Source organism: Heteronotia binoei, chromosome 3 (genome assembly GCF_032191835.1).
Source record: "Heteronotia binoei isolate CCM8104 ecotype False Entrance Well chromosome 3, APGP_CSIRO_Hbin_v1, whole genome shotgun sequence".
In the NCBI taxonomy this organism is placed as follows: domain Eukaryota; kingdom Metazoa; phylum Chordata; class Lepidosauria; order Squamata; family Gekkonidae; genus Heteronotia; species Heteronotia binoei.
Window position 1 is genome coordinate 156527371 of NC_083225.1, and position 13996 is coordinate 156541366.

The following is a 13996-nucleotide window of genomic DNA, read 5'->3' on the forward strand; positions in this document are numbered from 1 at the left end:
TGACTGCTGCAATATGTGGGCTCTCATGCAGGCCTTAATTTCTTCAGTTCTTAGTCCAAAAACCATTTTGCAGGTGTAACTCATGCATGCCTACCAAGCTGTGTGTTCCTATATAAACTCTATCTTGAACATCTTGACTTGTTTTCGAGTGGGAGGGCAATTTCACCTCTTCATTGATTTTACTGGTGTCTCTTATGAGCTAGCAGAGCAGTATTCCTCAGCCTGTGATACATTCTGTGTGCTGTAAGGTGGGCCACACAGCTCTCCAGAGGATTGTGCAGGAGCAACAAACCTGTCTTGCTTTTCTCAAAACTCTTCAAGAGTGACAGGAACCATCACCTGTTGTGGCCATGAAGCTTTTTGATGTATAGAAACAGAATTGCTTGCTTAGTCATAAACAGAGATTATTAGATTTTAAGCATCAAGGGTAAAATATATGTTATGTATGTTAAGAAATTTTTAGTCTTTTATTTAATAGTTAATATCGCACATGGTTGCATAGATCTTCCACCCCACACACATAATTTTGCTTTAATGAATGAAAATGCACATATTTTTTCAAAGTTTGCTAACTGATTATTTGTTTGTCTGTCAGAATGTCGGGTAGTGAAATCCACTTCCTATACCAAAATAGCTACAACATCACGTAGGAGCACTACCAAGAGCCCAGGTCCATCCAGACGCAGCAAATCTCCAGCATCAACCAGCTCAGGTAATACAGATTAAATAAATTACGTAAATGCATTATTGAGGAAAGAGTTTTAAAATATCTCTTTGTTAATATGAAAGTTTATAGGGTCAGTGAATGGCTATAGCATGGTAGTTGAGTAGTTAATGACTATTAAGAACTGGTTATCATTATTTTTTACTTAGTAAAACATTTATACTCCACCTTTCTTCATGGTTCTGGGCAGCTTGCAATAATAATTCATATGCATTCATATTTGGTGAATCTGGGAGAAAGATCTGTGAAGAACCAATGGCTTCTTTTAAAATTAAATATGTTCAGCATTCTTTTCATAATGAAGGTCTGTGCTGCAGACAGGTTTGCTGCTTTTTTTGCTAGTTCTGCTCCTGTGCCTTCAATAACACTTTAACTCACAGACTAACTTCATACATCATGATAAATCATGGTTTATTTAAAACATCTTGGTTAGTTTGCCAGACATAAGTAACAAATACCAGTTTGCAGGGGGAGGTTGGTAGAAAAAGACCAGCAGGAATTCATTTACATATTAGGCCACACACCCTAACACCAAGCCAGCAGGAATTGCATTCCTGTGCATTCCTGCTAAAACAAAAGCCCTGCCAGTTTGTACAGAAACCCTACATTGATTGCTTCTTGCTTTTCTCTCACTCCCTACCATGGACTTTCCATTCTGCTTTGTAAGTGTACATGATGGGTAGTACTCCTAAGCCAAATGTAGTTTGTAGATATCCTGTAGCGCACAATTAGTACAAATTGTGATTATCAAATCAGCAACAGCTCTAATTTGAAATACAGGTCCTGTGCCAACAGTCTAGGTTTGCCAGGTCTGAGTTGGAAAATACCTGGAGCCTTTGGGGGTAGATCAATAAGAGGGTGTGGTTTGGGGAGGGGAGGGGCCTCAGCATGATACAATGCCACAGAGTCCATCCTCCAAAGCAGCTGATCTCTGCCAGCGGGAGATCTCCAAGCCCCACTTGGAACCCTAACCAACACTTCTGAGTTTTTTTGTAACATGTTATTGATTTCAGCAGCCAAACTAACCATGGTTTGCTCCAACCATAATACATCAGAATCTGTCCACGAAATTCAGCAGGTGTAGCAATATAAGAAGTTTCACCTGCATCCTGTCTGTTTGTCAAGCTACTGTGGAAGCCACAGAGGTTAAAAAGTAGTGATAACCTTAGGAACAGAAATGCTATTGCTTTATATTTGGTGGGAGACTTTGGTCTCTTTCTCATTGGTGCTCGGATAGGGTTGCCAGCTTTCACGTGGAACCTGGAGATCTCCTGTTTTTACAGCTGATCTCCAGCTGGCAGAAATCTGCTCCGCTGGAGAAAATGGCTGCTTTGAAGGGTGGATTTTATGGCATTGTACCATTCTGAGACCCCTCCCCTCCCCAACCCCACCGTCTCCAGGATCCAACCCTAAAGTCTCCAGGTATTTTCAAACACAGAACTGGTAACCCTATCTCTCCCAGCTGCTAAGAACCCTTACCAGTCATCCCTTACTCTGTCACCTCTTTGCTCTGCTTCTTTCTCGGACTAAAATCGGGGAAATGAGATTCCTGCCAGGAGGAACTAAGATATCCTATACGGGATATTATAAATCGATCTCTTTCAGAGGGTGTTTTTCCAACACCCCTGAAAGAGGCATTGGTCCGTCCTCTCTTGAAAAAACCGTCATCAGACCCGGCCGAATTGGCACACTACCGGCCGGTCTCAAATTTGCCCTTTTTGGGCAAAATTATCGAGAGGGCTGTGGCGGTGCAGTTACAGGAATTTCTGGAGGACGCTTCCATCTTAGACCCATGCCAGTCCGGCTTCCGCCCGGGCCATGGGACGGAAACAGTCCTGGTCGCCCTCATGGATGACCTCCGACGACAACTGGATCGAGGCGGCTCGGCGGTACTGCTGTTGCTAGACCTATCGGCTGCGTTCGATATGGTCGACCATCGGCTGCTGACCCGCCGCCTCGCCGACGCAGGAATTCAGGGGCTAGCCTTACAGTGGCTCTCCTCCTTTCTTGACGGTCGGGGACAAAGGGTGGCAATTGGGGGGGAGCTGTCTCAGAGGCACCCACTTCATTGTGGTGTGCCCCAGGGAGCAGTTCTCTCCCCGACGTTGTTTAACATCTTTATGCGCCCCCTTGCCCAGATTGCACGGAGGTATGGGCTGGGTTGTCATCAATATGCAGATGACACCCAGCTCTATCTATTGATGGACGGCCGGGCTGGTGAGGTCCCTATAAAATTGGACCGGGCATTACAAGCCGTGGCTGACTGGCTCAGGCTGAGCGGGCTGAAGTTGAATCCGGCGAAGACTGAGGTCCTTTGCGTAGGCCGCGGCGGACCGGGAGGGGAGATTACCCTACCGGCTTTTGACGGTGTGCCACTGGTACCAGTGCGCAAAGTCAAGAGCCTGGGAGTGCTACTGGAATCCTCTCTATCAATGGAGGCCCAGATAGCCGCCACTGCTAGATCCGCCTTCTTCCATCTCAAGAGGGCGAGGCAGCTGGCTCCCTTCTTGGAGCGCAGCGACCTAGCAACTGTGATCCACGCAACGGTCACTTCGAGACTAGACTACTGCAATGCCCTCTACATGGGGCTGCCCTTATACCGAACACGGAGGCTTCAGATAGTCCAGAGCGCGGCGGCCAGGCTGCTGGAGGGACTACCACGGTGGGAACCTGCGCGGCCTGGGCTGCGGGATCTGCATTGGCTGCCGGTTGTGTACCGTGTTCGCTATAAAGTGCTGGTTATTACCTTTAAAGCCCTATATGGCCGAGGACCTGCCTACCTAAGGGACCACCTCTCCCCATATGTGCCCCAGAGAGCACTGAGATCTAGCTCTCAGAACTTACTAACAATCCCAGGGCCAAGAGATGCTAGGTTGAAGGCTACTAGGGAGCAGGCCTTCTCAGTGATGGCCCCTTGTTGGTGGAACCACCTTCCAGAGATGGTGCGAGCCCTGCGGGACCTGAACCAATTCCGCAGGGCTTGCAAAACATTTCTTTTCCAGCTTGCCTTCGAGATGGAACCCGATTAATCTGACGTATGCACATCTAGCCATCTTATGGATATTATGATCACAGTATTTTAGCACCCATTTTATATATTTTATCTATTTTAAATTAATTTATTATACAACTGATATATTAAAATTGTTTACATTGTTTTATATGAATCATGGGATTTCCATGTCTGTTAGCCGCCCTGAGCCCTCTTCGGCAGGGGAGGGCGGGATATAAAAATAAAGTTATTATTATTATTATTATTATTATTATTATTATTGCTATCCTTCTCCAGCAATATTTGGCTCTTTTCTTCCGCCTTCTTTTTTATGGGTTTTATTCATCGTATCAAGTAAGGAATAAAATATTGCAAAATAACAGTGTTAGAAAAAATAATTGTGTTTTATGCTGTGTGGCTAACTACATTTTCATTACTGTAGCTGTGTTTATGGAGAAGCCCCTGCTCGTTCATTTTAATAGTGTGTAACAATGAAAGAAACAATGGCCTAAAATACAAAAATATTAAGAGCAATGATTAAAAAGCAAGAGTCTAGAGCAGAAACTGGGATATATTTTTGTGGCCTTCAGAACGTGATAGTAAGATCGGTCCTAGATTTAGTTTTGCAAACTGTATGTATAGTCCTGAAAAAAAATCTGATGGCCGAAATATGCAAGAAGGACTGGCAATAAACAATAGACTTTTAACGTCAGCAGGTTAAATCAGGAAGGTGTTCAAAATTATTAAACTGGAATTAAAAGTAGTCTGTCATGATTTTGGGTCTGCTGAGAAATATGAAGGGGAAAAGATTAGACTGAGCAGGAAATTTGGGATGGTCAGCTAGTACATTGACTAGTACAGCTGTGGAAATGGGGGGAAATGGGAATACAAGGCCAAGTTTTGATTTAACAACCACACAATTAAATGGAGAGGTCAGAGAGGGGCTTCAGTCCAAGAGTTCCTATTGGGGAAGAAATTTATTTATTTATTTATTTATTTATTTATTTATTTATATTGGGATTTATACCCCGCCCTTCGCACCGAAGTGTCTCAGGGCGGCTTACAACATGATAATTCAAATACTACAATTTAAAACACTTACAAGTAAAATTAAAACCATAAATTAATAAAAGCAAGATAGATAAAAACCGGCGGTCTACAGATGCATTTTGTTCCATCCAAAAGATTTCCTTGTCAGTCAGTATTATAGGCCTGCCGGAAGAGGGCTGTCTTACAGGCCCTGGGGAACTGCCCTAGGTCCCGCAGGGCCCGCACCTCCTCCGGCAGCTGGTTCCACCAATAAGGTGCCGTTACTGAGAAGGCCCGATCCCTGGTGGATTTTAGACGGGCCTCCTTTGGCCCGGGGACTACCAACAGGTTTTGTGAACCCGAGCGTAGTACTCTCTGGGGAACGTGTGGGGAAAGACGGTCCCTAAGGTAGACAGGTCCTAGGCCATATAGGGCTTTAAAGGTAATAACCAACACCTTGTACCGGACTCGGAATATTACTGGCAGCCAGTGCAGATCCCGGAGCCCCGGCCGAATGTGCTCCCATCTTGGGAGCCCTAATAACAGGGCCAAGAGATTTAAGACTTCTGGGGAGTTGAGAGGCCTTAGACCATCCCGGGCACCAGTTTTCTTCCTCAACATCAAATCCTTGCAGTTTATGGAAGCCCAGGAGCAGGTTACAGATGCCAGATATTTAAGATGTATGAGTGAGCAATAACTTCCTGTTCAGATCTTGAACCACAGGACTTGGAAATTAGATACATAACATTGCTCAGTTATGAGGTTCATAGTTCTTCAAAAAGATCCCTCAAGGATTGAGGAGAATGACAAATTATATTGCTTGACCAGATCTTTCTACAACAGAAAACTCAGATGAATCTGGGCAACAGGTGGTTCAGAAGATTGTTAAATGACCTGCATAATAGTATGTGTAAACCAAAAGGAACAGAAGTTCTTGTATATTTTATGTGCCAAGATAAATTTAAAAAGACAAACAGAACTGCATAATAACTAGGGTGAAAGTGTTTGAGAAGAGCAGTAGTTTACAGGAATTGTGTGGCAACTTTCTGTTATATGTACGCCTACAATCTGATGTGTTTACTTCTGCATGTTTTTCTGCATTCACTGGAGTTGAGGGTATGGTTGTACCAGTGCATATTGCAATTTTCTGTAGTTTAACTTTTTGGTGAATATACAGATGTACAGGTCAGGAGACTGCAGTTTTGGCTATGTTGGTAATAGAGAGTTACACCCAGGGCTTTTTTTGTAGAAAAAGCCCAACAGGAACTCATTTGCATATTAGACCACACCCACCGACATCACCACTGTTTCACAAGGGGCTTTTTGTAGAAAAAGCCCAGCAGGAAATTATTTGCATATCAAGCCACATTCTCTGACACCAAGCCAGCAGGAACTGTGTTCCTGTGCATTCCTGCTCAGAAAAAGCTCTGGCTACACCAAATATGCAGTCATATTGTTGGCATGAATAAAAAAAGACTGGTGAACCTGAGTCATCTCTGTGAAGTACCCCATGTATGTTTAAAGGAAGAAATTATATCTTGGTGGTGTTTGGTAAATAGTGGCGTGACCAGTTCTGTTTTTAAAGGGGAATGTGAACTTGAGAGGACAAGAAAACTTAGAACTTCATTATATAGAATCATAGAGTTGGAAGGGATCTCCAGGGTCATCTAATCCAACCCCATTCACAGTGCAAGAAATTCTCAAGTACCTCCCCCTGCCCTCCTTCTCATGATCTGCCTAAGTTTGCTGTCAGATAGCCATCTAGGCTCTGCTTAAAAACCTCAAAGGAAGGAGACCCCACCACCTCCTGAAGAAGTCTGTTCCATCGAGGAACTGCTATAATGGTCAGGAAGTTCTTCCTGATGTTTAGTTAAAAACTCTTTTGATTTCATTTCAACCCATTAGTTAAAGTCCCACCTTCTGGGGCAACAGAAAACAACCCTGCACCATCCTCTATATGACAGCTCAAGTACTTGTAGATGGTAATCATAGCACCTCTCAGTTGTCTCCCTCCAGGCTAAACATACCAAGCTCCCTCAACCTTTCCTCATTAGACTTGGACTCCAAACCAGTGCTCCCTCTATGTGGAGTTAGTGTGAGCTAGCTCACAGTTTTTTAGCCTCCAGCTCATAGGTTTTTGTCTTTGCTCAGGAAAGATGGTCCCAGAGCAAACTAATTTATGCAGTAGCCAAATTGCTGACTCACAACTTTAATGTCAGTAGCTTACAAAGTAGTATTTCTGCTTACAAGACTCAACAGCTTAGAGGGAGCATTGCTCCAAATCCCTGACCATCTTCATTGCCCTCCTCTGGACACATTCCAGCTTGTCTTTATCCTTCTTAAATTGTGATGCCTAAAACTGAACACAATACTCTAGGTGAGGTCTAACCAGATCAGAGTAAAGTGAAACCATCATTTTGCATGATATGGGCAATTTACTTCTGTTGATACAGCCCAAAATTGCATTTGCCTTTTTAGCTACTGCATCACACTTATATTCAGTGTATGGTCCACTAAGACCCCTAGATCCTTTTCGCACATACTACTGCCAAGACAAGTCTCCCCCATCCTATAAACATGCATTGGATTTCTCCTAGCTAAATGCAGAATTTTACATTTATCCCCATTAAAATTATTTTATTTGTTTTAACCCAGTTTTCCAGCCCGTCAGGATCATCCTGTACCTTGAACTCTGTCTTCTATTTGGTACCCCTCCCGATTTAATATCATCTGCAAATTTAATAAGTATTCCTGCTATTCCTTCATCCAAATGATTTATAAAGATGTTGAACAAAACAGGTCCCAGGACTGATCCTTGAGGCATTCCACTTGTCACTCCTCTCCAAGCGGATGAGGCACTTGCAAGCACTCTTTTGGTGTGATCTGTCAATTGGTTAGAGATCAACACAACAGTAATAGGATCCAAACCACATTTTATCAACTTGTCAACAAGCATGTTATGCAGAACTTTATCAAAAGCCTTACTGAATTCATGATAAACTATGTCTGCAGCATTCCCTTGATCCAGCAAGGTAGTAACTTTCTCAAAAAGAAGAGATCAGGTTAGCCTAACATGACTTGTTCTTGAAAAACCCATGCTGGCTCTTAGTAATCACAGCTGTCCTTTCTAAATGCTCAAGGACTGACTGATTGACTATTTGTTCCAAAATTTTTCTGGATATAGACATCAAATTGATGGGTCAGTAGTTACCCAGATCCTCCTTTTCCCCCTTCTTGAAGATGAGGCCAACATTTGCCCGCCTCCAGTCTTTTGGCACCTCTCCTGTTCTCCATGAATTCTCAAAAATAATGGCCAGAGGCTCAGAATTATATCCACAAGGACGTGAAAACAAGGACGTAGATTTACGTCCATGATAAGAAACTGAGAAGAGTAGCATTAAGAAACAATCTATGCATGGAGATTTTTGGTTTTTTTTAAGTATTTTAAAGCTACTGTGCTCATGATGGGACCCAAAGCAGTTTATAAAAAGGAAAAAAAAGTTCCAGAGTATAAAGGTACAATTGAACAATGATCTGGCTAGTCGAGGTCAGGCAAGCTGAAGTTGAGAGGTCCCAGACTGCGAGTCCTGGACTAAGAGCCAAGCAACAGCCACAGGGGGAAGAGTGGTGAAAGCAGTTCCCATAGTGGCCCAGTCCTCGTCTGTTCTGGGGCTGGAGGGTGGGTTTGCTCTCCATCAAGATTGAGGAACACATAGCTCAGTTGCAACACAGCTTGCCTTTATTATATAGAGACTATCACAAGTAGCTTGTGCAATTCACAGTTAATCATTATTCCATCCTGATGCAGACAAATTAAAAGGTACAGTGTTCTAGGATTGTGCAATTTCAGACTACATCACTACACAATATGTGTGAAAGAGCCACATGTGGCTCATGAGCCACAGTTTGGCCACTCTTGCTCTATGGTGTTCCATAATATAGCCAGGCCAGGCCAAAAAGGATAGATCACACCATAAGTACACACTGATGCTAAATGCCTCAAGGCCAAATAGGAAAGGGTGGCAACAACACACTGCAGACAAAAGGAATGCTGAGCTTCAGCGTTTGCATGATCATCGTCATGCTATGATGCCGCAGCAAATTGATCCTGTGCGCCCAAGGCTGGAGCACTCATCCAGACCCTCTTTCTAGAGTCTGTTGTATTTATTTCCACAATGGGCCTTATTCCTAGTTTTTATATAATTCCTTATGAGACTGACTATGCTCGTGAGGATAATAGTAGCCTGTGTCATTTAAGGTTAGTGCTGTTTTGTGCTTCACATTGATTATAATGCATTTTGAAGTCCAGTAGATGTCCGTTACACACACACACAATTCCTCTCTCCTTCCCTCCCCATTTCCTCTCCCCCTCCAGTGTGTTCTCTTGATGTCCTCCCGCCACCCTGCATTTCTATTATGTCTGGCAAGCCATTTTAGTAAATATGCAGTAGCAACCAAAAGTACAAAATGTTCTCACTTCTAGCAGTTGTTAACAAACAGTATAATTTCAGTACAATGTGCTGCCACTGCAAGGCCCTCAACCTGGCAGATTATACTTTGAGTTCAAAGATATGTTTTTAGGTATGCGATATTATATCATACTGAGAAGGCAAAAGTGTCACTGTTGTGGGGGGAGCATGGCTTCAAACCATGTCTTTGTCATGGCAAATGAACAGGTGCGGCATTGTAGGAATACTCTGCCCAGCAAGGTTGTAGACCTCCTTGTTTCTGATTCCAAACCATTCCCCATGTATCTCTAAAAACTTTAGAAACTCAGAAAGCATTATATATGCTTTTATTCTGATTTTAACTATTTACTGCTGCTACCATTGAAAATACCACATTGTAAAAGGGGCTTCTGGGTGAATTGGGAAGTAGACAATTTAATGTCCTGGTCAACAACTATTTTTTCCTAGAACAGCCAGTGAGAGGTGATAGACCAGTGTCTCAACACAAGCCCTCTAACATGGCAAGGAAATTAAACATCTCCCTGCCAAAATCCAGGAACGTTCATTTTTCAGATTGTGTTTTTTAAATACATAGTGGCAAATGAAATATCTAAAAGACTGGTGGCTACATGAACCAGTAATGCAACACAAATCAATGTTGATCCATAACAGTAGCTAGCCACAGGAACATTGTGCTACATTTAAAGGCATTTACCTTAGGACTCCACTTAATTAATCAGTTGGTCCAAATTTAGTTGAAGACAACTTTTAATTGGTGGAACTGTGAATTAATTACACACATTTGTCTTTTGAGATTGTTTTGGTTCTGCTGTTTTACGTTAATCAGAACTGAAAAAGAAATTAATAAACATGGACCTGCTTTTTAAATGGGTTTTTTTGGTTGTTAAATTGTAAATTGATGTTAGGTTTATCAGTACCTCAGATGGCAGGCACTCATTGCATATTAGGCCACACCCCTGACATCACCATTGTTTCACATAGGAGCTTGTTTGCATATTGGGCCAACCCCCTCCCCCCCCCCCCCCACCCGGCAATGCCAAACCAGCCAGAACTGCATTCCTGGGTGCTCCCGCTCAAAAAAAGCCCTGACAGACTTTTGTATTGAGGCATTAATAGTATATGAAAGTAGCAAGATACTCTTCTGGAGATAAACACTTTGCATAGCAAACTGTAAGACTATGTGTGTATTAGCTTGCTTTCTTAAAAAAAACATAAAGCAAAGATTGTGTAGTGATGTGAAGATGATTACTTCTTTGCTGTAGCTTTTTGAGATGTGTTTGAAGAGTATTTTCCCTCAAAACTTTTCTGAAGTTTACAATGTGAACAGCAGTTTCCTAACCCTGTTCTCATATCAAGGGTTATATCATAGTAATTCTTGCTCTGTCCTCGTGAGGTGAGGGCATGAACCTCATTTTGCAGTTCGGTTCACGATTTTTGGCTGAACCACTAACTGATATGTTGGTTTGTGAACTGAACCAGTTCATATCAGTTATGAACCATTTAAAGTTAAACCCCTACTTTCTGCTCCCCACTGCTTTTTGTGGGGAGCAAGAAACAGGGATTTCCAAACAGTTGAGCTGGGGGAACTGCCACTCAGCTGTTAGGTTTAATTGGCTCAGAGCCATTTAAACCAACAGCTGCTTTTTGCAGGGAGCAGAAGGCAGTGGTTTAAACGCGTCTGAGCTATTCAAACGAAACTGTTACGAAACAGCACAAACTGCATCAAAATTTGTGAAAGTTTGTGACCGTTCATGAGCATCATTTTGTGAACCAATAACCAGCCAAAATTTGTAATGATCTTTAGTTCATCAGCTGGTTTGTGCTCATTCCTAGTTCCATTATATATCTTGCAGCCGGCTGCACTCTGCCAGTGTATTTCTTTATTTTGTGATAGATGCACTGCTTTGCAGTTCTTTAGTTTAAAGAGCTTCTGAAAATCAGAAACTTCATGGTCCCTGGACATATAAAGAGGGCAATTGATCCACATTGCCAGCATTTTCAGCCATTTGTCTTCAGTAATGTCCTATGCATATAAAAATGTATCATGCTCTTCATGCGATTGGGAATAGGGGTGACAATTATATAGAAGAGCCTGGACTTGTGTGTGCATAAGGGTGCCAGTGAAATACTCCTGTTCCACTCTTCTGGATTCAGTAAATGTAGGGGTAAACATCTGAAGAGGATAATCTTCGTATAATCATCCTACATTCTGTTATCAGCATGACAGGTAATGATGAGCCTCAGCAACGCATAAAAAGTGGCTGTGCACTACATGACAAAAGGTACCTGAAAACTGGAACCATCCCTGGTAAATGGGATCTGTATGTGTGGCATATGCCCCTTCCTGTATGTGTGGCATATTTGCCCCTTCCTGAGTGGAAGGAAGGGGCAAATATTGCTAGCATCACCCTCCTCCTTATGTCCTATTTTATCATTTTTGATTAAAATAATAATTGATGGGGAAATTTGATGAAAATTTCAGGTTGAGGGATTATAGCAGTGGGGGATCAGTCCTCGCGACTCCATCCATGGGAAGCAGGGGTGCAAGAATATAAAAAGAGCCCCATGAAAGATCAGACCTCAGCAAGTAAGTCCCTGCCCTCCACCCCCACTTTCAAGGAACTGAGGGAAATGGCCTTATTATTTGGCTTAGGTACATTGAATAATTTTCATGTTACCAGGGCTGGTGTTAAGGTTTTGATGCCCCAGGCAAGGCCTCTCACCCCCACTGCCCACACAGGGTGCCCTTCTCTCCCCCCCCCCCCACATGCACAGCCAGGACTTCACCCTAGCATGCACCTGAGCGGGGGGGGGGGGAGCAGGAGATGGCAAGGGCACTGAATGGGGTCAGCACAGCAGCAGATATGTTGAGAGCCTGGCTCCAAGTATGCTGACTGCTGCCTCACCGTGCCAACCCCACGCAGCCTTCCTAGGTCTTGGGGGGGCTAAGCAGGGTCAGCACAGCAGAGGGCACACTGGGAGCCTGGCTCCAAGCGTGACTGCTGCTGCCCCACCCTGCTGACCCCTCTCTGCCTTCCCAAGACCCAGTAAGGCTGAGCGAGGTTGGCATGGCAGTGGACATGCTTGGAGCCTGTCTCCATGCATGCCTGCTGCCACACTGTCCTTCTGACCCCACTCTGCCTTCCCGGCAGCAAGGAAGGGGCACCGGGAGAGCAGAGCACGCACGAAGAGGGGGTGGCCACCTGCCCCTGAGGCCACGTAGTACCTTAAGTGGCCACCTACCTGGCCTACTGGGACATGCCAGCCCTGCATGTTGCTTCAGTGCTTGTACAGCTGAATATGTGTTTCAGATGCCACATTTATCTGGTAGGTGGTCTCTGTTTTCATCTGGAAAGTGAGCACATGTTGACTGCTTCCTCAAGAACAGATCTACATGCAGGGTGTGCATGTGTTCACTGTAACATGTGAACAAGTTCTTGTGAAAATAAATACAAGCTTAACACAAAATTAAACTTAACACACAGCACAGCGACAATAACTGTTAGCAGAACACCTAGAGTTTACCATTGAGAATAAACAGTAGAGGAGGAGAAAAATATTCCCCCCTTTTCCCTTAAATCCCCTCTAAAACAAGTTTAGCAGTTGTGAGACTGCCAGTCAGCTAAGGTTTTACAAGTCTTATTATCATTGTGATTTTTCAGATGAGTCATTTGGTATATTGCCCCCAAAGGCACCTCATTATGATTCAGTTTGCAGCATATAAGATGGCTAAGGCTTTTGGGGCTTCGTAGATCCGAGTGGGGGCTGCAGTTGCTCAGCATTCTGAAGTCGTAACAGTGTGCTTAATTGACACCTTTGATGTAGCCCCTAAGACGGCACCTGCACCTCCCACTGCTGCTCGGAAGACGTCAGCCTTACGCAGAAAAAGGCTTCAGCTTATGAATCCTGCATCTCATTCAGCTCTCTCTGTGAACAGCTTTGGCTATACTTAACCCAACGCTTCCCATATCTCTTCTACTGCCTGGGTATAGTACAAAGGCAAATATTTTTCTGCTTGGTATTATCAGGTTAAACACTAAGTCTGTGTCCATGTTAGAACTCATAGAAGGTAAGTTAAAAGCCTTATTACTATCCTGACATGTAGATATAAATGCACGGTAGAGCATTTCAGATGTCTGATAGCTGCTGCTTTTTTTTTTATTGCTGATGAATATGATTGTAACCTAGCAGTAGCTTGTCTGAGAAGACATTTTTATTTCGTAGCATTTCTCTCTCAGTGCTTTTCAGTGCATTGTTAGCGTCTTTTGCTTGGATGCTCTGTATTGTGCGTTGCACTGCTGTTTTTGGATTTTGCTGTTAATTTTGCAGCAGATTTTATGTACATGCAAAAGATGCTAGTAGCAAGTGTATCAAGAGTTGAAAAGAGTCATTCATATTTATGACAGTGAGTGGGGGTAGTATCCGGGAAGTGGGGTATGGGCAGTTCGGTTTGAATTGCCAGAACCCCAGAGGAGTTAGTTCTCAATTAATACTTAGGTCAAAGGTGCTATGTAGAAATCTCTGCAAGTAACTGACCTATTAGTATCAACAGTAATCCCCCCCACCCGACATCACCTTTCCTATACAGCACAGCAGTGATCTTAAATTCCTAATGAGTAGCATTAAGGGGCATATTAGGAAAGGAGTGGAAAGCACTTTATTCAGTGAGTAATTGCCAAGGCAGAAAAAAGCATATGGCTGTATATCTTTTCGTATGCACAAGCACTCCAGAATTGGTTTTAATTTCATCAGTTGTGCAGTCACACAATGAATACAGATGAA

At 43.3% G+C, this 13996-nt stretch overlaps 1 protein-coding gene across 5 annotated transcripts in view; it reads left to right on the forward strand.

Annotated features, from left to right (window-relative positions):
• Nucleotides 1-13996, forward strand: part of DCLK1 (doublecortin like kinase 1) — a 347460-nt gene that overhangs the window by 245022 nt on the left and 88442 nt on the right. For 4 of the 5 annotated variants that reach the window (XM_060234697.1, XM_060234695.1, XM_060234698.1 and 1 more), the window contains exon 5: nt 596-712. In XM_060234697.1, coding sequence (XP_060090680.1) covers nt 596-712 — 117 coding nt within the window. Of the gene's footprint in view, nt 1-595; nt 713-12786; nt 13284-13996 lie in introns of those variants that run through there. The other variant, XM_060234699.1, reaches the window with a different exon arrangement.